The sequence below is a fragment of the Equus przewalskii genome, chromosome 13, assembly GCF_037783145.1.
Source record: "Equus przewalskii isolate Varuska chromosome 13, EquPr2, whole genome shotgun sequence".
Lineage (NCBI taxonomy): Eukaryota > Metazoa > Chordata > Mammalia > Perissodactyla > Equidae > Equus > Equus przewalskii.
The window spans coordinates 76218123-76243617 of record NC_091843.1 but is presented as its reverse complement, the minus strand read 5'-3'; the positions used below and the strand labels follow the sequence as shown (position 1 = coordinate 76243617).

Genomic DNA, 25495 nt, shown 5'->3' with positions numbered 1-25495 from the left:
AAGTGTTTACTATTGTTTGGAGAACTTTCTTAGGCTATTCATATTTTGGACTTTGTGTATTAAGAGAAAAGTCTGCGAATACTTTTTTTATTCCTTTAAACCTTTCACTATCAGCCTTCAGCTTTTGTCAGTATTCTTATCAAGCAGATTTACACAAGCTCAGTGTAAATAAGGTAAACCCCAAATAGATAAAGGTTATTTAAATGCAGCATGTTCTTGAAATGTCAAAATTGTTTATTGATGAAAGATAAAGCAAATATTTAGGAAAAGTTCCTTCAATAAAATGTATTGAATATACTTTGTATCTTGTTGTAGCCTTGTTCGTGGCCCAGTGATTTCTGGGGAGGTCACAGTGTACTGGAGGATATTCCCTCCTTCTGTGGGGGAATTTGCTGAAACATCGGGAAAACTGACAATGCGAGATGGACAGTCTGCCGCGATTGTAGTCATACAGGTATCAGTGTTCCTGCTTTCTCTTATGCACGTTGCTCTGTGTGTGTATGTGGTTGGGGGGTGGCATGCTGGGAGGTAGTTATCATCCCACAGTTCGTTGTTGTTGCTTATGTGATATTTTTCTTTAAATGTTACAGATTCTGCTGCTAATAGCTCTTTTTGTCCTCCTCTAGGCTTTGAATGATGACATTCCTGAGGAAAAGCATTTCTATGAGTTTCAGCTGGCTGGAATCAGTGACGGGGGAAGACTGAGCGAATCCAGCAGCACTGCCAATATCACCATGGCTGCCAGTGACTTTCCCTATGGCCAATTCGCCTTCTCACACGAGCAACTTCGAGTGGCAGAGGCAGCACAAAGGGTAGAGTGTGAAGTGCTTGAAATCTTAAATAGCAGTTTGGTTTTTTATATTGTGAGTGATCTTTGAAATGTGTTTCCTTGGTCATATTCCAAAGTTTACACAAAGTGATTCATTTGCACCTAAGATCATTTTAACGTTAACATACTTTTATAAGTTTATATATAATTTCAACATAATGCTGGTAAATAGAATTAGAGACCATAAAAATTAAGCATTGTCTGGTAGATTAATCATCCAAATCAAATCAAACACTGCTTCTCGTGTAGGTTAACATCACGGTCCTTCGTTCAGGTGGGTCTTCCGGCCCCGTGAGGCTGTGCTATGAGACCCTGAGTGGGACGGCCGAGGCAGGCCTGGACTTCATCCCTGCCTCAGGGGAGCTCCTCTTTGAAGCAAGGGAGGTGGCAAAAAGCCTGCATATTGAAATGCTTGATGATGGTCTTCCTGAAGGCCCCGAGGAATTTTCTCTCGTGATTACAAAGGTGGAACTCCTGGGAAGGTAAAGTACAAAAAAATAATAAATTAGGAAAAAGAAGAAAGCAGAAAGAGAGAAGGAAAGAGGAAAGGCCACATTGGGTAGGAGTTATACGGAACTGTAAAACTGTCTCAGATTTGCTCTTTCTCAGATTTATGTGACATTAGAACAGGGCACGGTAGGGAAATTATGACAAAGGCTAACTGTTAATTGTGCAGTATTCTAAACTCTAATTTTCTTTTTCTGGAAAGTGGAAAGTATGTGTTTCTGTTGTGTGAATTCACTCTGGGCAGCCAGAGAATTAAACACGGTGGGGGATTGTAGTAACTCGGGAAGGAAATAGAGTCGTTGTTCTTCAGGTCAAAGGTCAGCTGGTGTGGCTGAATTTGCCACCCCTCTCTCTGTCTCCATTCCAGTGAAAGGGCTGGAGTGAGAGATGTCTTCCTTTGATGTCTCTAAGGGCTTTCTGGTCCTTTCTGTGGGTGAATGAGGTAGAGGCTTGCCCAGTAGCAGTTTTAAAGTGGGGAAAAAATTTGAGTCAAAGATAATTGGCCATTAATGTGCACCAAGTTTCACTGAAGATCCAGAATTAACTATACTGAGACCCTCTCATCACTGATTTGGTGGGAGCAGACTTGATTATCAAGGGAGGAATTTGGCATGCTGAGGTGCCCACAGGTGGAGCAGACCTACATGACAGCTTAAGCCAAACCTTCGACTAGAATGTTTGCATTTAGATAAGTCCTGAAGGAAGTTTTCTTGTGCCTGAAAATGTTTTTGCATTTGTTATGTAAATGCCGTGCTTCAAAAGCTTTTTTTAACTAAAACATTTCAGGGTGATTTAGGTAGAGTATACATCATTCCACCTGGAAAAAAATATTGTGGGCTTGCACACACTTCAAATCTTAAATTTCCCAGAGATGACTCTGTGTCTGGCGATGGGAATGAATTTGTACTTAGATTAAATGTGTTGGAATCTGAACTGGTCACTGACTATTTTGATTAAATAGGTGAAATTTAGTAAAAGTAGCTCATGAAATGTGAGATCGTGTCTGTGTTATTGACTAAGTAGGGCTTGAAGCATTTGCTGTCTCTTCTACCTTTAAAAAAGCAATTCCTACTTGAGTTTAATTCTGGGGAAACTAGTTTTCCCTTCCAGATAAATTTCTAGGCTTCTTTTGATCTGAAAAGGAAAACAGTATAAACCCATTTTGCCTAGTGGCCGGAAAATTTACTGCTCCGGTATTCAGTTATGGTAATGAACTTATCTACAAACCGTCTCAGACTACTGATAACAGTTACTCTTCTCATTTAATATTTTAATCCCCAGTTTTCTAATTTTGCCTTACATATAATCTTATGAACTAGCTTTCAAACTGTTGAAATTAGATAGGGTAAAAATGCCAGATAAATAGAATTTGGAAATTGCAGGAAAGACTAAAATGGTTTAGTGCCATTTTTTAGCTCTGGGAATTAAAGTGATATAAAATTCTGGAAGTCAAAACTTTTCTTTTATGGGGATAGTATCAACCTAAAAAAACAAAGGAAACTTACTTTGCGTAAATATGTCATTAGTCAAGTAAACTATCATCTATATTAAAGAATAGAGGCATTGATTATAATTGGTTTCCACAGATGTTAAAATATTTTCTTGAATCTTGAAGGTTTAGCTTGAAATTTCTTTAGTGGCATGATACTCAGTATTTCTTTAAAGTAACCCTCTCAGCCCAGCCCTGGGAGGCTCCGGCCCAGCTGGTTTCCATCTCTGAGGGCTCTACAGTTTGACAGACATTCTCTTCTTCCTTCCATGACTGTAGCACGTGCTCAGTCGTGCATTCCTCGCCCCAGAGGTTCATTTTATGACAGCTTCTTCCCGATTTCCTAATAGTTTTATTATCTTCCCATTGCCTAAGTTTAATAACTCTACGTTAGCTCTGGTTTCACGCAGGCGGTGATAATTGGGAGCAACACAGAAATCTGTTTCAAACATCATTTTAGGAAAAAAAAGAGTATTTTAGTGTTGGAGATCTTTAAAAAGATTAAAATGCTTAATAGGACTAAGTTCTAGGAGCTCAGAGGACGCTTCAGTTCATGCTAAGCAATTATGCACTCATTTTATTTTTTATTACTTTGCAAGAGGGTATGATTTTACCATCCAAGAAAATGGACTGCAGGTGGATCAGCCTCCTGAAATAGGAAACATCTCCATCGTCCGAATCGTAATAATGAAAAATGATAATGCAGAGGGCATCATTGAATTTGACCCAAGGTATACTGCCTTCGAAGGTAGGTTTCAGTAACCTTACTTATAAATTTACCACCATTTTCTGAATTACAGAGTACCTGAGAATGACATTGTCAGTTTGAATTCCTATCCATAAATTTTCTTGCTTTGGTGTGTATGTGTATATACACATACATATACACCTTTATGTGTATTTATATCTGCCTTTGTAATAAAATATATTTTGAGTTACCTTTGGCCAGACTTGAACCTTGCTTGTGTATGCCAAAGCTGAATGGTTGGGAATGAGGCAATTTAGAAAAATTATATTTAACCTTAGGATTATTGAAATATTTATATTTCAAACATTTTTGTGAATCTTTCTAACTTATGCAGTACTTAATTTCAGATGATTAGAAATCAGTGAAAATTCTCTTTCTAGTGAAGGGTCATTTATTTGCATGTGGCATGCAGAGGAAGAATGCCTATGCTAATGATTATGATTAATTCAATAGGTTATTTAAATTCTAACTTATACTACTCACTACAACTTTCAACTTGTGACAAACTATACTCCTCCTAAAAAAACAAGTCATGATATTTTCACTAATCATTTTTTTAGAGAGATAAGTGAACTTTGGAAAAATTGAGTGCTTGCATTGTACCATTATGTTTAATTGCCAATTTAATTGAAGTTAGTTGCTTTGTCTGGCGTACCAGTTAATTCCAGATTCCCGTTACAGTGGAGGAAGATGTCGGGATGGTCATGATCCCAGTGGTGAGGCTGCATGGAACTTACGGCCGCGTGACGGCTGATTTCATCTCTCAGAGCGCCTCCGCCGTTCCTGGGGGTGTCGATTACGTGCTGCATGGCAGTTCAGTCACCTTTCAGCACGGGCAGAACTTAAGTTTTATAAATATCTCCATCATTGATGACAATGAAAGGTAATACTACTTAGTGATATCGGAAATAATATGGGCATACGTACAGCACGAACACTGTGCTCCAATCCTTACCTCTATTTTGCACTGATAATAGAATTTTAGATTATACATGGGCCCATTGAGAAACAAGTGAAAAACTTTTAGGGGTACTGGAGTAGGGAAAAAGGGCTTGGGAGACCACCGAGGACTGTAGATGTCACTTTTTCAAATAGAGGAAATAATTTTTGTTCCTTTGGATTTGAAAAGTCTAATCAGAATGTGGAAACATCATGCACTTTTTTAATGCGTTAAGCAATTAAAAAGAGTGGGAAAAAGTCTGGTAACTCTCCCAAGTTATGTAATATTGAAGCTGATCATTCATGATTTTAGCTGAGTACCGTCTTCTTCCCACTTTGTGTGTGACTACTGTGCCTTGAATATGTATGACCAATTTGGAAAATGACTAGTTATTGGATTTTAGAAGCATTTTAATGTGTTTAGATTCACAGAATTGTTCCTTCTTGCTATGCAGTGAATTTGCAGAGCCCATTGAAATTCTGCTGGTTGGAGCTACTGGTGGAGCGGTCCTTGGGCGCCACCTAGTGAGCAGAGTCACGATAGCCAAGAGTGACTCTCCCTTTGGCGTTGTAAGATTTCTCAATCAAAGCAAAATTTCTGTTCCTAATCCCAATTCCACAATGATTTTACCCTTGCTGCTGGAGCGGACTGGAGGCCTCTCGGGTGAGATTCAGGTACAGTTATTCCTCCCATGGTTTTAAAAATAATTCTTGATAGATTGAGTTTGGTGTTGGATTTTCTTGTTCCTCAAATATATTCCTTTATTTATTCACAATCAATAATATTTATTAATTACCTGGTAGAGGTAAAGTAGCTTCCAGGTCCTATGAAGCACATAAAAATGTATGAGGCATACAGCTGTTCTCAGGGAACTCTTGAGAGCAAGTTAGAAATTAAATGAAGGATCCTGATAAATTGCATTAATTCAACAAGTATTTGTTGAATGTTTTCCATGTGCCAGACCCTGTTCTGGGCACCGAGAACACAGTGGTGAGCAAGACAAACCTCATGTCTGTTCTCATAGACTTTTCAGAACAATAAACAAAGGAATAAAGAGAAAATGGTATGGTAACACCAAGCGCCTTGCAGGAATATAAAATCAAGAGACACAATTGTGAGTGACGTGCTGGCTACTCTAGATTGGATGGTGAGGGCATGATATTTAAGCTGAAAGGTGGATGAGGAGGAAGAGGTGGTCATGTAGAGGGATGAGCATTTGGGCAGGTCTACGAGCCAGGCATGTTTGAGGGATGGGGAGGTCTGTGTGCTGGGGGCCTGCATGTGTTGGGGGTAACAGCACAAGGTAGATCAGAGGGGTCAGGAGGTGTTTGATCACAGAGAACCTCTTAAAACAGGTTAAAGATTTTATGCTAAATGCAAATAGGATGCCATTGGAGAGTTTTAAGCAGGGGAATGATGTCAATGCCACTGAATTGTCATTTTAAGCAGCTCACTTATGACTGCTGTGGGGAAAATGGACAGCTGAGACAAGAGTGGAGATGGAGATAGTGAGAAGTGAAAAGACACTGAGTATGTTTTGGAGGAGAAATTCACTGGGCTAGTGGAGGCTGAGAGAAAGAGAGGAATCAAGAATAACAGCTAGAATTTTAGTTTGAACAACTGGTTAAATTGTAATGCTGTTCACTGAGATGCAGAAGCTTGGGGGGAAATCAAGGGTTCTGTTTTGGCCATGTTAATTTGAGATAGTTACTAGACATCCAGTGGAGGAGTCAGGCAGGCAGGGGGATGTGCGAGTGTGGGTCGTGGGGAGGGCAGGGCTGCAGACACAGGTTCGGAAGGTGTTGACACATGTTTGAAACTATGGGGCTTAGGGAAGGTAGATAGAGATGTGAAGGATACAGGACCGAGCCTGGGGCTTCCAGTGTTTAGGGATCTAAGGAGGGAGAGCCAGTAAGGAGGATTGAGAAGTAAAGAAAGAGGAAAGTTAGGAAGGTGTGTATATTAAGTATCATGTAAGCCAAGAAAGACAGGACACAGTGTTTCAAGGAAAAGGAGATGATCGGCCTTGTCCAGTGCTGATGAAAGATAAAAGAAGCAAAGAGAAGTGCCTGATTTTTCTTTCTTCTGGATATGAAAAGTTTTAAATTATAGAAACTTTAAAAAATGCATATATTATAACAAAAACTTTATTTCTTATAACAATTTCTAAAAATTTCCGTTCATTTTATACTAGGAGTTTACTTAAGTATATTTAGAAGAATTGCACACCCAGCAGACTTTTCACATGGTTTTATTGTCTTATTCCAATAGGTTTTGATTGACAGAACCTGTGCACACAGCATGACAGTGTTGCAATCACATATTTAAAAAATTTTTATATTTCTCTAGCATGTATATATTTTTAAAATATGTACTTTTATATTTTTGTTATCCTGTGGTGATGAAAAATGATCAGGTATTGAGTTTTCTTTTCTTGTTAGCATTGTTATCCATGAATACTGATATTATGTATGTATTCAGTTTATATTTGCAAATACCATTATTTTAAAAACATGAGTTGATAACATAGGAATTTGCTGGAGATATTCTAGAATAATTTTCATGTATATGTATTTTTTTTTTCTAATAGTCCATATCCTGCAAAGTAATTCTTTGTTTAAAACTGATCATCTCTATTAAAAAAACAAACACCCTGCAGGTGCACTGGGAGATAGTAGGACCCAATTCCCAGGAAGCCTTAGCACCACAGAACAGAGACATTGCAGACCCAGTGAGCGGCTCCTTCTATTTTGGAGAGGGAGAAGGTGGAGTGAGAACCATACTTCTGATGATCTATCCTCATGAAGAAACTGAAGTTGAAAAGACTTTCATTATTAAACTTCAACTCGTGAAAGGAGAAGCTAAATTAGACTCCAGAGCTAAAGATGTTATATTAACAGTAAGTCTGACTTTATTTTTCCCATAAGATTTAGGATTTAATGGATTTATCAGAAAATGCATTTGCATTTGTTGAAACTCTACAGGCTCATGATGAATTAATTGTAAGTTATAAAACCAGTAAAGTCATAATAATTCCTATGGGTCAGACTTTCTTGTTTTATATTAGTTATTATATAGCCAGATTATTGGTAACTTTTTAAAGGCAAGGCTTTAATATAGTGATGAATACTTACTTTGCACTTGGAGAAAATTTGGTGTTTTTGGAATCTTTGGCACTTGTAGAGAGGAGGTATTTGTTACATCAGCAAAAACATTGGATATCTTTGCCATCAAAGTACGTAAAAGTTATTAACTAGTAATGAGTCAGATCATTGGAAGGAAGAATGGTATTTGTTCAGTTAACACAGCGATGTGTTGGATCAGATGTGAATTCCACATGTTTGATATGAACCACACAGTCCATCAGGGAGGAAAGTGCTGGGGACCAAGGCTACTGAAAACAATGTGGAGAGGTGCACTTTTTTTAAGTTTGGAAAATCCTCTTGTCTGGGGTCTGTATCAGTCAGATTTCTCCAGAGAAACAGAGAGAGAGAGATTGATTTTAAGCAATTGGCTCACACAATTTTGGAGGCTGACAAGTCCAAAATCTGTGGAGCAAACTGGCAGGCAGGAAACAGGAAAGAACTGGAGTTGCTGTCTTGAGTTTGAGTTTTGTGGGCAGGCAGGCAGGAAGCTCAAGCAGGACTCCTCAACTGCAATCTTGAGGCAGATTCCTTCTTCTCTGGGAGACCGCCGTTTTTGCTCTTAAGGCCTTCAACTGATTGGATAAGGCCCACCCACCTTATCAAGGTTAATCTCCTTTACTTAAAGTCAACTGATTGTAAATATTAATCACATCTACAAAATACCTTCATAGCAACACCTCGACTATGTTTGACCAAACAGTTGGGCACCGTAGCCTAGCCAAGTCGACACATAAAATTTACCATCACAGGGCTTTTTGCTTCTCTCCACATTGTATCCGAATCAGTAGAAAGAACTTAGTTAAAATTAGCTGGTTAAGCGAAGCAAACATGGGGCAAGTAAAGCTAAATTCAGGCATCGAGGTACTATCCTTTTGAGATTCTACAAATTGTAATTTTCTGGACACATTCCATTATCCTTGGGGAATAAGAACCTACTTGTTTAGTTAACAATCCGTGTAGTAAAGAAGGTTTTTAAAAATTGGTACTTAGGGGGCTGACCCCATGACTGAGTGGTTAAGTTCGTGCACTCTGCTTCAGAGGCCTGGGGTTTCCTGGTTCAGATCCTGGCCGCAGACTTACACACTGCTCATCCAGCCATGCTGTGGCAGCATCCCACACAGAAGAACTAGAATGACTTACAACTAGGATGTACAACTCTGTGCTGGGGCTTTGGAGAGAAAAAAAAAGGGAAGATTGGCAACAGATGTTTGCTTAGGGCCAATCTTCCTCACCAAAAAGCATACCTTAAAGAAAAAATCAGTAGCTAGATAGATTATATTCAGGTGTTACTTCTGTTTCTTTTATTTCTTCAGCTTATCTGTGTATTGATCTGTTAGATACTATAATTTCCTCCATAGTTAGTGTGTTATTCACTGTGTTCTCCGTTTCTATTTTTAGATACAAAAGTCTGGTGATCCAAATGGAGTTGTTCAGTTTGCTCCTGAGTCTTTATCTGAGAAGACCTATTCAGAGCCATCAGCCCTGGAAGGGCCCCTAACCATTACTTTCTTTGTCAGAAGAGTCAAGGGCATTTCTGGAGCGATCACGGTATCATTTTTCATTGGATTTTTAAGTAAAGTAACAATTTGCCTAACAAATACGGTTGAAAAGAACGGAGACACTGCATGTGCTGGTTAAACGTTTGATAAACTGAAGTGACATGAGTTTTCAGAGAAGCCAAGAAGGTTCATTTAAGCACCTTTGGGCTCTCTAGCTAGCATCAACCCCTAGCTATCTTTCTAAATTTAGTTACAATTAGATTAAAAAGATCTTCCTGATACTTAATCATGAAGAGTATGGCTCAACTATTTTGAATTTTCTTGTTTGCTGTAATGTGAAGCTTTTCCTACTTAAGTCTATCAATGATTTTGGCAAATTGCTTAATATATTCTTCACGGCTTTATTTCTCAATATATTTTTTCCATTTAGCAGCTGTTTTTTAAGAGGTTTCATTTGTGTTATAATGATATAGAATGTTTGGGGATGCTATTGTAAATCATCAGGATATTCATCTAACAGATTAAGGATATCTGTTTGCTAGCAAACATATTTTTTGAGATTTCTCTATGAATTTACCTCTTTTACTCTATTGGAGATCAACTGGTACTTCTTCAGCTGAAACTTTATGGTTTAGAGTCCAAAAATTCTTAGAGAATGATTCTTAATTCTTGAAACTTTATGGATATTCCTTTTTTGTTAAAAGTGAACAAAACATATTCTGATATGAAGTATCAGATTATCTACTCACTTTTTATCTTCAAATAATGTGGGTGGTTCACTCTTGAATATATTTGTGGAACTGGCATTTTAAGGTTAGCTTGCTTCTCTTTATCTCTTCAGAATAGGTTATTATTTTAGAAGTAGGTGAAATGAGATCTTGTACTCCTGTCCTGCAAATTGCATACGACAGCCTGAAAGAGTTAATATATTTCGTGATGCCAATGTCATTCCTCCATAGTTTCTAAACTATTTGGAAACTTTAGCTTTGAATAAAATGATGCATAATTAAAATTTATTTTTTGTGTATTATGAAGGACAACGTATAATTTAAAGGATTTTATTTCAATATACTGAATTATATAACTTGGTTGGATTTTTTTCCTTTTATTTTAGGTTTACTGGGAAATAAGTAGTGAGTTTGATATTACTGGAGACTTTCTTTCTGCGAAAGGATTTTTCACCATAGCTGATGGAGAGGGTGAAGTGACCTTTGATGTTCATGTGCTGCCAGATGATGTACCCGAGGTGGAGGAAGATTATGTGATGCAGCTTGTTTCTGTAGAGGGAGGAGCAGAACTGGATCCGGAAAAATGCATCACACGGTTCTCTGTTTCTGCAAATGATGACCCACATGGGGTATTTGCTCTGCATTCAGATCACCAGTCGATATTTATTGGGCAGAACCTTAGTAGATTCATTCAAATTAATATAACCCGGCTTGCTGGAACGTTTGGAGAGGTGGCTGTTGGATATCGAATATCATCTGATCAAAAGGAGCAGCCGATTGTTACTGAAAATGCAGAGAGGCAACTGGTGGTCCAGGATGGGGCCAGATATAAAGTGGACACGGTGCCAGTGAAAAGTCAGGTTTGTAGCACATCTTTAGTTTCTTTGATCAAAGCTGCTTCTGAAGAGCCCTTGCTGATCTCACGATCAGTTTAAAATCTTCTTCAGATAAATTTCAATGTAACCATGAAAAATGCCATAGAAATGCATAGCAATTGTTGGAGAATACAGTTGCAGATTATAAATGAATTAAGTATATTCCTATTTGGAGATAAAATATTTTTGTCTAAACAGTAGTAGGTACTTTTTTTAATACTTACATAGTATCCAAGAACTGTTCCAAGTGCTGTGCATACACATCCACGCGTACACACCTACTTGCACACACCTGCAGGATGCTTATTGAAGGGGAAAAATTTGTAGGCTTCCTAGTGCTCCTACCAAAAGGCAGCGCAGTGGGAAAAAGACTGAGATGTGCTCCCTGGAGTTTGGAGGAACTGTGTGAACACAGAGACTGGTACCTGCTTCTCTCCTTGAAAATCTGGAACCTAGGAAATTGGCTCTGATTTTCTGTGATGGTAATGAGGAGAGAGGGCAGCAGACTGCTCTGCCATCATTTAGGGTGAGAGTGATAAGAATATGTGGATTTCCTGTAGGTCAAGTAGATACCCCAGCAGGCTTTCTCAGTCTGAACCACAGAAAATGATTTGAGTGACCGTCTTAATCCTCCCATGGATGGTACAATGCATAGGAGAGAAGTTAATTTATTTCATACATGGGATGCATTATGACACGGGGAATTAATTATCTTGTGGTTAAGAGAGGCTGCCCCAAAGGGTAACCAGATTAGCATCATCTTGAGAAAAATCTGCAGGGTGGATTGCGAAGCTAGGAGAGAATCAAAAAGGTCATCGTCTCCATGGACAAATAGTGAAGAGTGGGATTCTGAAGTCTTCGAGGAACACCCAAATCGATTCCATGAAAGGTCGAGCATTTGGGTGCCTACCCTCTTGGAGGGATAGCAGTCAGCCAGTGTTAGCTGAGAAAGCACTACAGCAGCAAGGCAAGATCTTTGTCATTCTTTCTCAAATCAACCCCTCCACTTCCCCTAGAAGTGCCAGAAAATTGATGGAAAGGTCCAAGTGGGGCCTGGAGGAGGATGGAGACAACATACCATGACCCCTTTGTCACTGTAGATCTTGAGGTATGGCTGGAGCAAGAACTGGGATAAACAGGGAGGTTTAACTGAATGGAGATAGAAGTTTTCATTGATATAGATGTGGCCCTTGCCTTTCTGAAAGTGACTGAAAGCTGTGAGATCTAACCACAACGTTGTCAAAGGGTAGTGGAAAGAAACCCCATAAAGCAGTAACAGGAGAGAAAGGAAGCAGCTTTCTATTTGTATTCCACTAAGTTTAGCCCACCCAGTAATTGATGATCTTAGTTTCATATAAGCTTATGATCAATAGAAAATAGGTTATCATTCAGCGTATTATACTAATTCATACCTGCTCTGTAACCTTTTGATCTTTTGTGCCCCTGGGTCTTGTCTTTGTTGTTTAATAAAGGGGGCAAATGAAGGCTTCTTAGTGAGACATGGGTCCCATAGCTATTTCTCCATCCCTGTGGTTCTCCGGGGGACTGACTTAATACCATGGGCCTGTTTTATCAGTTTGTAACCTCCGTTTCCTATATCCAAAAATTCTCAAGACTGGAATATAGAGCACAAGCTGGGGAAATGAGAGGTGGATTCAGTTAACCAGAATATCATTGTACTAAGTCTCATTTACAAGTGAGAAAAGTTTTACAAAATACAGTGTGCTTAAATTATGTGCCTTGAAACATTTTCCCATACACATCTACATAACATCACCTTCTGAACACAATCTAGTTATAGTCTCTGCTAATAAACACCAGGCGGCATTCCTTTAACTTTTCAAGGAATAGTTTTGTATCATTTTATAATAAGATTTTATAATAAGACATGCCACAGTGAAGAGTCTATTATTCTATTACTTTGCTAAGCAATGTGGATAGTGTAGAATTACTCTCAGACTATGTATAGAAAAACCAAAATATGTGATACATATTAGATGGACTGAGACCCTCGATCTTCCTGCCTCTTAGATTGTCTCTTGTCACGAGTGGTACCTGGAATGTTTTGAAGGATGGTAGTCTTCTTTTCATTTCATTTTGAAAGCTTGGTGGTACAGTTTGTAAAGATACTTAGCTTTTCCTAATGCTATTTAAATTATCTATAAATTTCTTAATATTTTCTTTAAACTTATTTTAATTACTTTTATGATTTCTGTCTATTTTCAATAGAGAGAAACACAAATTTACTAGCTTATGCATGCATGAAAGCTTCCTCTTATTGCTTACTTTAACATCTGTCATGAACATAGTTAAAATGGCATTGGTTCCTTCTCCCTCTCACATTCCAGGATGTGTGGTGTAAGACTGCACCAAGATTATTAGGTGTTGCTGCGTGAGTTAGTCTTTCAAGGTAACTGTTTGGGGCAAGGTGTGACGTGCATAAACCAAGGGTGGGACTTTTTCAGTGGTTCCTTCTTCCCTCTCATACTGAGTGTTACACATCGCTCTTTGAAGCTGGGGATTAGTTACAAGAGTTACGTACAGTTCAACCTGCTCCACCCTCCTAGTAAAAGTTAGGACTTTGGACAGGTCAGCCACAGAGAAGGACCTTCAAATGGGTCTTTGAACAGGGTAAGTTTCCATTAGGCTCTGAAAACTAGAAGGATCTTGATGTTTGTTTACCACCAGGACCTTGGAGTGTAAACTATTACCACCCCTGATTAACAACAGGCTTGTATGAGGCACACACTGACAATAAGAATCATTGGCACACTAAAGAAACAAGTCTAAATTTAGAAGAATTTAAGTTAGAATGCAAGAAGAATTTTATATTTGCCATTGAGTCATTTATTCAAACGTTTATTGAGAACCTGCTATTGTGAGAAGCACAGCAGATCCAAAGATGGCAAAGACACAATCCTGTTGTCGTGTTGCTCCCTGCCTAGTGTGGGAGAAGACCCATTAACACCCCATTGTAAAAGCATGTGGATAAGCAGTGTTCGAGATGTGCACAGGATATTATGGGGCTGTAAATTCCTTCTATTTGTGCCCCAGTGCCATCCAGAATGGTGGGAAATATGTAAAACCGTATTGGTGGTTCAGTCCTGGGTCAGAGAAAGGGAAGGGCATGCTGGAGAACATGCTCAGCTCCTAAAAACCTTTAAGTTCCTTTTCAAATTAATCTCACTGCTGTTCTTCTGTAGGCAATCCAGCTTCCCCTCAGATGCGTTGTCATTCCTGTCCAACTTCATGGTTAATTCCTGCCCCCAGGGATCTGCCACATGACACAAGTCTGTGTGCTGGATGGGCCCATGAACAGAGGAGCTGGGTGGAAGGGCACAAATGACTGGGTGCTTTAAACTGACACCTGGGCCTTCATTCTTTTGGAAATAAGGATTAAAGAAACCCTCAGCTGCCCAGCCAGTGAACTGCATGGGGCTGGGGCACATGATTGAAGTCAGGACGCTGTGATTTATTTCTGTTTCCTTGGCACTTGACCTATGATTCATGTTCGGTGAATGCCATTTTGAAAACACGAAGAGTGATTGAATGAATGAAACATCTGCTACCCCTGTGTTGCACAACATTTGAAACTGCTGTAGTACGTGTTTTGCACATTTTGGGGGGGTGATGGGTGTTTAAGGACATGATATTTAAAGGACAAACAGATTCCACAGAAATGGTTGTTTTTATATTCAATAAAGATGTACTGAGTTTTTAGTAGTGTTCCGGGTTATGGGGTAACTCGGGGGCTTACCCATCATCGATAGCAATGTTTCTATGGGAAAATGTGTTGTAAGTTTCAAAAAGGAAAGTCTTTTAGTGTAACAGCAGTTTTTAAATTCAGGATTTCCCCTATTTTGTTGCATTCTAAGATTATGAAAATTGGTAATCTAATACATGGTTTAGTATTTTCTATTTATCCAAAATATTCAAATAATCGGTATACCTAAATCATTATCCATTTTGAGTAAACATCATTAGCGTTATCAGTTATTACTCAATGAAGAGGAAGAAAGTGAGTTTTGCTGGTTTTAGGGGCTGACTATTCATCAGTGAGCTCCTTCCATCCCTGTGGCACGTAATTCTATCACTAATACTGCTTCTGTGACGCTCATGCTTCTTGGGGCCCTTTGGAAACACACAGAGAATTTGCAAATTTGTATTTTTTATACTCTACAAATACCACTCCTTGCTCCACAGTCTTCATACTGGTGATTTTTTTTTATAACAAGGGGGAAAGAACATATGTTGATAAAGCTGATACTAAAGGAACCCGAGACAGTGTGCTAACGACTCGTCAAATGTCAGTGTTTTTCTCTGAAAATTAGTTTATGGTACTAAAAAACTCATTCATACTGTTTGTTCCTAGGTTTTTCTATCCCTGGGCTCGAATTTCACCTTGCAGCTGGTGACTGTGATGCTTGTTGGTGGACGTTTCTATGGAATGCCAAAAATTCTCCAGGAAGCAAAATCCGCTGTCCTTTCTGTCCCAGAGGAAGCTGCCAATTCCCAGGTAAGCGGCCCTGGGTGTGGTACTATCCGGGAACCACAAGAGGGCAGCTTTTACAGGAAGGACTAAGATTCTTAGAATCTCTTACAATTCACTATTTCTTTAAATCTAAGTAATTCTATGAATATCCAAGAGACATTATGGATACACTATATGAAAATAATTTGTCAATCTTCAACATTTGGTAGAAAAATATGTTCCGTTTTTGGAGTTTTAGAAAGTTTATGTCTTGTAGAATTTGAAGGTAAGGTATAGCATTTTTAAAATAACAATCACCTGAAGTCAAAATTTCCAGGTTTTCTCTTGATATTGAATATTCAATATAGAGATATTTTGTGCTAAATAATTAAAATTAGAATGAAACATTAGTTAATATTTCAGACTTTTTCATTTACTAACATTGTAAATATTTGTCTTTAGTTTTGGGGACTCTGTTTTCTGTGGCAAGTTTGTGCTTATGTAGATAAAGGCTAGTGGTGAGATCCTGTGACACTGTTGCACCTAAATATTTGAATATTCTACCTGAGTTGATCGGAAGAAAGATGGTTTCCTCACGTCTTCATAAATTCACGTTAGAACAAAGAACACCTTGAGGGCTTTGCTTCCTGTGTAGGCCGATTCTGTCAGGATTGCAACAAGACACGGCTGTTGTCTCTGGCTGTGGTAGCATGTGTATTTTTGAAACCATTATGAGATATCAGTGCATCCTGCTCTTCAGGTGGGAGCGCCTTCATGTTGACTAAGGCAAGCCTGGCCCAAGATGCTGACGTGGAACCGGTGCAGATGAAGGGGCGGGAGTCTGCGCAGATCTGGCCAGCAGCTTATGTAACACGGTCTCTGGCCACTAAGGGGATGCTCTTCAGTTACTCCCTCCTGGGCTACTTCTCCACAGGGAATGCATTTGCTTTGTCCCCTAAACTGGAATCCACCAATATTACAAATAACTGAGAGGAATGTTTTCTTTCTTCACGTCCTCTGTTCAAGAGGGAGTGAGGGTATAGAATTTAATAATGCTTTGAAGTTTTTTTATCTTCTTTTTGCTCACAGATTTTTATGAAAAAGATTCTTTTCAACTTGAACCATTCATTTGGAGTAGTAAAGTATTTCCTACTCCTTGTCCACGCACGTTGTCACCAGACTGTGTCACCCCAAATGGCAAGATAGGGCCAACCATAGTGTATTCCCGTCCCTGGTGTATCCTCTGTATTCTTAGCCGTGTGTGTGTGTGTGATGGGGCTAGGACACCTTCAAACAGCCTCTAGCCACGAGCAAGCATGATCTAGATTTACCAAAGCCTTTGGCAATTGCTGAGCAGAAGCCTCACTGTAACAGAGAGTCTGGGCTGGTGTCAAATTGAAAGTTTGTTTTTCTTTTTTGTGGCTCTGAAGCTATCCTGTAACATCCTCTCATACTTTTCTGTTACTCTACATTCCAATTTGAAATGGGGAGAATGAGTCTTACATATAACTGTTGATCATATGGTATCCAAAATTTATAGATATTAGGAATAAAAGGTAAACTGAGTCATACAGATCACAAAGTAAAGCCAGGAATCTGATTTCACTCTTAGGCATGGACCAGAACTTATTTCATCCATAAATCATCTATAAATCCCAGCATAGCCTGGGAAGGTTGCGCTTCAAACGAGATCTTACTCAATGTAGATGAAAAAGATGATTATTTAAAAAAAAAAAAAACTTTGAAGCTTTATGATCCTCAAAAAAAAATTAAATTGAATCAAAGAACTGAAAAGAACCTTACTAGGAAATCGAGTTCATCGTGCTCATTTTATAAACGAAGAAATTTGTGATATCTTAGAAAGAAGTCAAACTTTAGTTCTAGACAAAGCGGTTGTCTAGGCCCATGACCAAGTCGTATTAAAATGCCATTTTTAATCTTTTGCTTTCATTTAACCATAATTACATTTGTCTTTTTTAGATTCTGCTAATTCAAAGGGTTACAATTTGATTAAACAATAAAGCTGTAAACTATAATCTGAGTTATAAAATAGAATACATTTTCAAATCTGAGATGTCATTTCTTAAACATTACTCTTTGAGTATAGTTTAAAACAAGAAAATATATAGATAAACAAAGGGGAAGTTGACATTTAACCCACTCTTCAGAAAACGAGCACCTTTAGGGAGAAATAGAATAATATTCTAAGCATGTTTCTCCTCAGGTTGGATTTGCATCTACTGCTTTTCCTCTCGTGGACATCACTGCCGGGACGAGCCACGTTGTGGTTTCTAGAAGAGGCACGTATGGCTCTCTCACCGTGGCCTGGGCGGCTGGATACGCTCCTGGGTCAGAAATCCCTGAATTCATTGTTGTCGGCAACATGACCCCAGAACTGGGTGAGTTGTGGCTTTTCTAAGATGAGCCTGTAGAACATGGAGGTGTGTAATTGGCCGATGGTTTTCTTGGATCATCCTTACTCTGGACACCGAACAGTTTTGCTTTCTAATACAACACTCCCATGTTTAAGTGATCAGGGTTGTGCAGGCTGCTTGATGAGATGAGGAAAACCTTATTCAGTCATTTAAAAACTTCATACTTCACCTGGAAATAGAGGTCACTAAGCAGACTAGTCTGCCCATCTATTAGTAGTTTGTTAAAAGTAGTTCTAAAAATCAAATTTGGCCCATATAGTGATAAAAAAGACACGCCTTGGTATCCATTTACACGTTCACCTGAATATTCTGACAGTAGAGCAGCTGTTACTTCATCTACTTCCTTTTGAAATCATACCGTGAGCTCTGTGAGGCTGAGGAAGATGCAAATGTTGGATGGTTTGACCTCTACCGTGTTATAGAAAGCTCATTGCAAATTCCTATAATGACAGTTTATAAAGGACTTTCCAGCAGGCTCAGGATCTTTGGAGTTCCCCCTCCTTTATTTACAGTGTCCTGCTGGTCACCAGGCAAAAGCCATTCAGCCTCAGTAATGACTCTGATGAATCCTGCATCGTGGACTGAGAGCCTCAGTCTCTCAGTGAGGGTAGAATGACTTTCATTTTCCTAAGGTCTTGCATCACAGAGATAAGAAGGAATGGAAACTGAACTCCTCAAGCTGATGGGGGTGAGGGCTAGGAACCGTAGAATGACAACATTGTCATGCCAACTTCCATCCCAATAGAAAGCCCAGAAATAGATAAAGCGCAAATGTGGATGCTTGAGTGAGAGACCCCGGAGCACCAGCACTGCCCTGGGTCCTGAGGTTTCTTAACCTCTGATGGGTACCCCTGCTCTGATATGTCAAACACTGATGCCTCCTCATTTTCCTTCTGGCACGTCATCTAAGTTAAAGATACGTAATTATCCTTCTTGTGTATTTTCTAGCCCTTTCTTCTGCAGAAGCCCTTGTCTTCAAGCCCTCACCCTTTCTGTCACTTTGGATGATATGCACAGCTCAATACAATTTAGTTTTTTTCTTTTTGTATTAGTAACCACTTACTAGGTACAAAAAGATTTATTTGTAGAAATATTGTTCTTTATGAGTGTGTATGTAAGTCTGTGCTTACATATAAAATTAATGTTCAAAAGCTTTAGTGAGTTTATAACTTGATTAAACTAAAATAGCAGGAGTTTCCAAGTAGACTGATATTTTCAAGCAGATTTGTTGAGTTTTTTGAGTTTTATAATAAAAATTTTCAAACATGATGCTAAGTAAAGCGACTAGTAAAATAAGCACCCATAAACTCACTGTCTAGATTTTACAGTTGTTACATTCCACCATATTTGTGACATTTTTTTGAAGGTATGTATTATTATCTTTTAGCTTTATTAGCTTTATTTTGTAGCTTTATTGTATTACATACAAAAAATTGCACACCTTTAATGTATATAGCTTGATGAGTTTGGACATATGCGTGCGTCCATGGTACCATCACGACAACCAAGGGACTAAACATATCCATCACTTCAAAAGATGTTCCTGAAGTAATTTAAAGTAAAATACGCCCATTATGATATTTCCCTCCAAACTGCTTCAATATGTGTCTCTAAAATATGCTGGGGCCACATTTCAAACCACAGTCTAATGCCAAGTACACATCAGAGCTTGCCTAACGCCATTCTCTTCCCACTACTTGATTTTGTAACAAAGAAACAAAAAGGAATCAATGGGATGAGCAGACTGGGATTGAAGGCAAGGTTTGTGTGGTCTAGGGGGCTTCTTATCAGTTTGTTTACCTTCCCCCACTTTTACAATGTTTTACCTTCTGTAGTCAAAGAATTCTGGAAAAGAAGATATTGCGGTACATTTTTAAGAGTTGAATCCCAATTTGAGAACTCAGAAGTGAAACCGTACTTCCCTTTTCGTGTTCCCTTTTAGGGAGCCTTTCGTTTTCCCATGGAGAACAAAGTAGAGGAGTCTTGCTGTGGACATTTCCCAGCCCTGGGCGGCCAGAGGCCTTTGTTACTCATCTCTCGGGGGTGCAGAGCGGTGCCCCAGGAGGGGCTCAGCTTCGGTAAGACCCACCCCATTCTCAACCAAGAAAGTCTCTGAGGAATGGTCTGGAATTTATCAGTCGAAACAGAAAAAGACACAAGGATCGCTTTCCTTGAAGCAGACGCAGAAACAATTTTAGTGTAGAGCAGCATATGGCCAGCGTGCCCAAGGTGCCACAGAGGGAGGCTGGCTTTCCTAGGGTCACCACCTACTGCTGGCCTTGAGGAGGGTTCATTATGACCTCTACCTCGAGAGTGTTGGCCTGGGGTAACACCTCCAGTAAGAACCATGGTGGCAAATTCACCTGTTTTTGAAGGAGCAGCTGAAAAATACCTGACTTCCCCAGGGGGTTAAGAGTAAGAATAAGGCATCACAGGAAGATGATAATGCAACTGGTTTAAACCAGTGGCTCTTTTGAATTTAATTTAAATCAGTATATTTGCAGATAACTATGTCCCAGCCAAAAACAATTTATTTTTCTCATACTTGGGCTCAGCTTGATAAGAACAACAGAGAGCCAGACACATGGATTGAGTCCTGACTCTGCCGCTTGCTTACTGTGCGACTTTGGGAAAGTTACTTGATCTTTCTGTTTTTCAGTTCACTTATTTGTAAAATGTGGAAAATGTGTGGAAGTATGTTTGTATATATGTTTATGTGTGGGCGATATTGGTTGGCAGAATTGAATATGGCTTTAGATTATACATATACCGTTTAAAAAATCTTTGGCCACAGAACATATTTCAGGGTGACAAATTCAAATGCCTTTAACAACCACAGTAATAGCTAACAGTTTTATAGTGCTTACCCTAGGCCAAGCATTGCTTTAAGATATGTATTTTAAAATTAAATTTTATTTGTTTTACTCTTCACAGCAACCGTATGACATAGATGCTATTGTTAGTATCCCCTTTTAAAGATGAAGATAATGAGTCACAGATAGATTATGTAACGAACCCAGCATCACACAGCTAATAAGCGTTGGGTGGTGATTTGAACCCAGAGTGTCTGGCCACTGTCTGAGCTCTTAACCACTATACTGTGTGTTGAATGATGAGTGCTTGACAACAGAGAGTAATGGGCTCTGGGGTGTTCTCCCTAAAGGCATTCAAATTTAAGTTTAAAAAAACCTGTTAGCTGAAGAAAATATGTCTGTGGTCTGGATTATGCTGATGGGCCTACCAAAGGAAAAAGATAAGGATAAGTCATTCAATCATAGATGTTTCTTCCAATTCATATATAAATTTTAGCAACATTTGTCTGAGGGAATAGTCCCATTACTAACCAGTTGGAAGAAGCAAGGATTTTGCATCTAGTAGGGGCAACTATTTCTATTTGGTAGTTAAGAAGTTTGGCTGGCATCCAGAACATGTAAGAGTTTTTGGTTTCCTGTGCATGGATCGAAATACGGAGCCCAATGTTTCAGATCCTTTAGAGAGCTTCTGTGGGGTGACTGGGGAAATGGACAAGAGATGAATGAGTTCTTCACTTTGCTAAAACTTCTTAGGTCCCCTCACCTGGCGTTGCAGCCCCTGTTCTTACATTTCTCGTGCTCTGGTATCTTCATCAATAAGTAAGTAGAGTTTTATGGAATTTGAAAGGACATCTTAAATAAACCAAAGCAGCATCTTAGATATGTGATCAATCTCTGCAGTGTTCCTATATTTTGTCAGTTCTTTCATGGTATAATTTGTTTTTCCAGATCAGGTTTCACTGTTGCTGAAATTGAACCAATGGGAGTCTTTCAACTTTCCCCTAGTTCAAGAAATATCGTCGTGGCAGAGGATACACAGACGATCAGATTACATGTACAAAGACTGTTTGGGTTCCACGGCGATCTTGTTAAAGTTTCCTATCAGACAACTGCAGGAAGCGCAAAGCCCCTGGAAGACTTTGAGCCTGTTCAGAATGGGGAACTGCTTTTTCAAAAATTCCAAGCTGAGGTTGATTTTGAAATAATCATTATTAACGATCAGCTTTCTGAGGCAGAAGAAATTTTTTACGTTAATCTAACTTCAGTAGAAATGAAAGGATTACAAAAGTTCGATGCTAATTGGAGACCACGCCTGAATCTGGATTTCAGTGTGGCAGTGATCACAATATTGGATGATGGTGACCTGGCAGAAATGGATGTTTCTTTCCCCAAGACGACTGTGGCTGTAGCAACTGACACAGCTCTCATTCCTAGAGAGACGGACTCCTCCACCACACTCTCTGAGACAACCAAGATAACTGCCATTCCACAGCCAACTGAGATAGTTGCCACTGTTACTGAGGCCGGTGGTACATATGCCATTCCTGGGAAACTTGTCACCCTTCCTGGTACATCTGCCATGTCTGAGAAGCCTGATGTGACCACTGTAACTGCCAGTGTTGCCATTCATGGAACATTTAGTCTTGGGCCATCCAGAGTTTACGTTGAAGAGGAAATGAAGAATGGCACATTTAATGTTGCAGAAGTTCTCATCCGAAGAACTGATGGGTTTACTGGCAATGTAAGTGTAACAGTTAAAACTTTTGGTGAAAGATCTGCTCAGAAGGAACCAAGTACATTTCCCCTTCATGACGTCTATGGAATTTCCAACCTAACGTGGGCAATTGAAGAAGAAGACTTTGAAGAACAAAGTGTTATCCTTTCATTTGTAGATGGAGAAAGAGAACGTAAAATATTGGTTCAAATTTTGGATGATGAGGAGCCTGAGGGGCAGGAATTCTTCTTTGTGTTTCTCACAGACCCTCAAGGGGGAGCACAGATTGTGAAGGAAAAAGATGATGCTGGATTTGCAGCTTTTGCCATGATCATTATTGCAGGTATATCTTTGGAGCGATGCAGATAAAAATGTACTTTTGTGATACAGATTTTGTGATAAGATCATTCTATCCTAAATTTAAGAGGGTGCATTACTTAAATCACTTATCATAATTCATTTAAACAATTTTTTTCTCGGGTATGGACATGTAACATGAACTCATGATGTTGCTCTGAGTGCCAGGCTAGAATTTAGTGGACTGTAAATGTCACTTATCTCAGAGCCAGTTAAACAGTCATTGAATCTATACTTTCACAGTATAGGTAAAACCTTAAAAACACTTGTCATTTTCTTCCTCTAGAAAATACTTAATTTAATCATCCAAGCACAATGATGACCTATTGTGTTTTGAAACCTCATTCGGAATTTCCCAACCACTTTCCATAATCCATCCTAAAGTCTAAGATCTCATTGTCAGGAAATTCTTTGTATCTGTTGGGAAATAGATTAAAACTATTTCCTTTTGTTCTGCTTTTGAACCATTGCAGTTTATATAACTTTTGTACTATTGGGTATACACATGACAATAGCCTAAAAATTCAATAACTTTTTTTTTTTTGATGAGGAAGATTGACCCTGAGCTAACATCTGTGCCAGTCTTCCTCTATTTTGTATGTGGGATGCCACCACATCATGGCTTGATGAGCAGTGTGTAGGTCCATCCCTGGGATCTGAACTCCAGGCCACTGAAGCAGAGCACGCGAACTTAACCATCATGCCACCAGGGTGGCCCCACAATGACTTTTTTTTTGAGGAAGATTAGACCTGAGCTAACATCTGCTGCCAATCCTCCTCTTTTTGTTAAGGAAGACTGGCCCTGAATTAACATCCGTGCCCATCTTCCTCCACTTTATATGTGGGGTGCCTGCCACAGCATGGCTTGTCAAGCAGTGCCACGTCTGCACCCGGGATCTGAACCAGTGAACCCTGGGCCCCCGAAGCAGAATGTGCGAACTTAACCACTGCACCACTGGGCCGGCCCCAACAATGACTGTTTTTAAAGAGTTCCGTATGGATCTTATAAAATCTTTTGGTGATAGTTTGCAGTTTTTCTCTGAAATTATACTGTATTCTTTAAGTGGATTAGCTCAGCTTGTCAGTACTTTACACTAACTGGTATATTGACAAGGCCATCTCATGATTCGTACCTACTGTGCCGTTATACAAATGTTTGTGAGTTTTACACAGTGTTTTAGAGTTTCACATACACTATGATAAAACAGTATAGTGGAAAGAAAACTTAAAATCATGAGGCCTATAGTTTTGGCCCAGATCAGTTATTAACTGGGAGACCTTGATTAAATCACTTGGTGTCTATGCTTTATCTTTCTCTTTTATGAAAGGAAAATTTTAGAATAAACATCTCTGTGATCCACTTCTAGGATTTGATGCTTCCCAGAATTTTTATTTTATTTTAGCCATTTAATTATAATTCAGTCATAATTTTGCAGTTGTGTAACTTCCTTTCATATGCAGCATCATCATTTGTTTTTTACCCTACAAAGGTGCACCAATTAGAATTAATGTTGCTTATTCCTATTGCTCTAGTTTATTGGGTATCGTAAATTCTACTTCTGTTCTACCAGTTACTTAACTAATTTTGATTCACATTAACTTAATGCCATCTACGTGTTTCTTGTCAAATTATTTTGGCACTCCAACAGCCTCCTCCCTGATTGTGTGACGTACATATTTTATTACAGTTATTTGACTATGACCAGGGCTGATAGTCAAAATATTTAGCAATCAGTTTGGCAGAGGCATAGACCAATCAAAATGGTTGTTAGAGGCTCCTGGTTATCCCAGGCATTACCTCATTAGTTACTGGATCATGAGGAGAGCTTGTGGTCCTGGATAGGGTGGTGGCAGAGGGTTCTTCGTGGGCTCAGGACAGCAGCTGAGAATGGAAGTGCTCGTCAGTTGCTATGGCGGATCAGTGCCTACCAAGATGGCATACCAAAACCACATTTAGATTTTAGAACAAACCTTCAAAATAAATCACTGGAAAAAATAGTTTATTTAATTTTGTTTTGTATCATTGGCACATTACAAGTCTTGAAATTTACTAGAAATGTGACATCAAATTTATTATTGTGTATGTGGCAAGGGAAGCGTTATATTCATTAGAACCATGTTAGTTCCTATCACATTGGAAAAGAAAATGAAAATTCTGCTTGTGAGAAGCTTATAGTGTTCTTGTCAAGACCGCATTCCCTCTCAAAGTGATAAGAAAACAACTGCTGTTGAGGAGAAAAAGTTGATATCAGGTTCTGCTGCAGGGCTAAGAAATGATTGTAGTGATTAATGAGTGAGGATGAGGATGGACATCTGGCTGAGTCAAAACACACTTGAGACGCTGGCACAAAGATGGTTCATCACGTGCATGCCATGTGATGAACAGGCTCTATGTTTACTCACGCTTCAGACCTGCAAAATAGACCTGGGGCTGGTGACTGCTAGCTCTCCTTTTGGACAGTTGAGTGGTTTCCTGTTTCTCACCTCAGGGGTCAGGTTTCAGGATGATGAGTGAAAGTGGTCTTTGAGGCTGATTGCTTTGGGATCGTGGCTTTTAGGATCACTTTGCAAAACTGGGCCACTGAGAAATAGAAAGTAGCAGGAACTGGGCACTGGGTTCCTCTAGTCTGAGAAGCTAGCTTCTGTGCTGGTGAGGATTTGGAGCGACTGTTTCAGTGTAGTGTGAACCCTAGATTTGTTCCAGTTTAAGCACAATTTTTTTTAGTATGATGGTGCCTGTAACTTCAAGTGTTGCTCAGAGGAGTTTCTTTTACTCAGATATTCAGGCGTTCCTTAATTCCATTTTTCTCAGGGACAAATAACCGAACGTGTAGCATAAATGATCTTTTGGTCAGGGCTCTTGTAGGAAGGTAAATTGGTTAAGTGGAGTTCATTTATTCAATAAATATTTCTTAAACATTTACAACATGCTTCCTGCTGTTTT

At 39.1% G+C, this 25495-nt stretch overlaps 1 protein-coding gene across 1 annotated transcript in view; it reads left to right on the top strand.

Moving 5' to 3' along the window:
- The window catches only part of ADGRV1 (adhesion G protein-coupled receptor V1), a 511275-nt gene that overhangs the window by 182771 nt on the left and 303009 nt on the right, over window positions 1-25495 (top strand). The window contains exons 63-75 of the mRNA XM_070569690.1: window positions 316-454; window positions 627-812; window positions 1079-1311; window positions 3425-3573; window positions 4255-4456; window positions 4968-5187; window positions 7173-7412; window positions 9058-9207; window positions 10273-10746; window positions 15134-15277; window positions 17457-17631; window positions 19610-19745; window positions 21429-22537. Coding sequence (XP_070425791.1) covers window positions 316-454; window positions 627-812; window positions 1079-1311; window positions 3425-3573; window positions 4255-4456; window positions 4968-5187; window positions 7173-7412; window positions 9058-9207; window positions 10273-10746; window positions 15134-15277; window positions 17457-17631; window positions 19610-19745; window positions 21429-22537 — 3557 coding nt within the window. The remainder of the gene's footprint in view (window positions 1-315; window positions 455-626; window positions 813-1078; window positions 1312-3424; window positions 3574-4254; window positions 4457-4967; window positions 5188-7172; window positions 7413-9057; window positions 9208-10272; window positions 10747-15133; window positions 15278-17456; window positions 17632-19609; window positions 19746-21428; window positions 22538-25495) is intronic.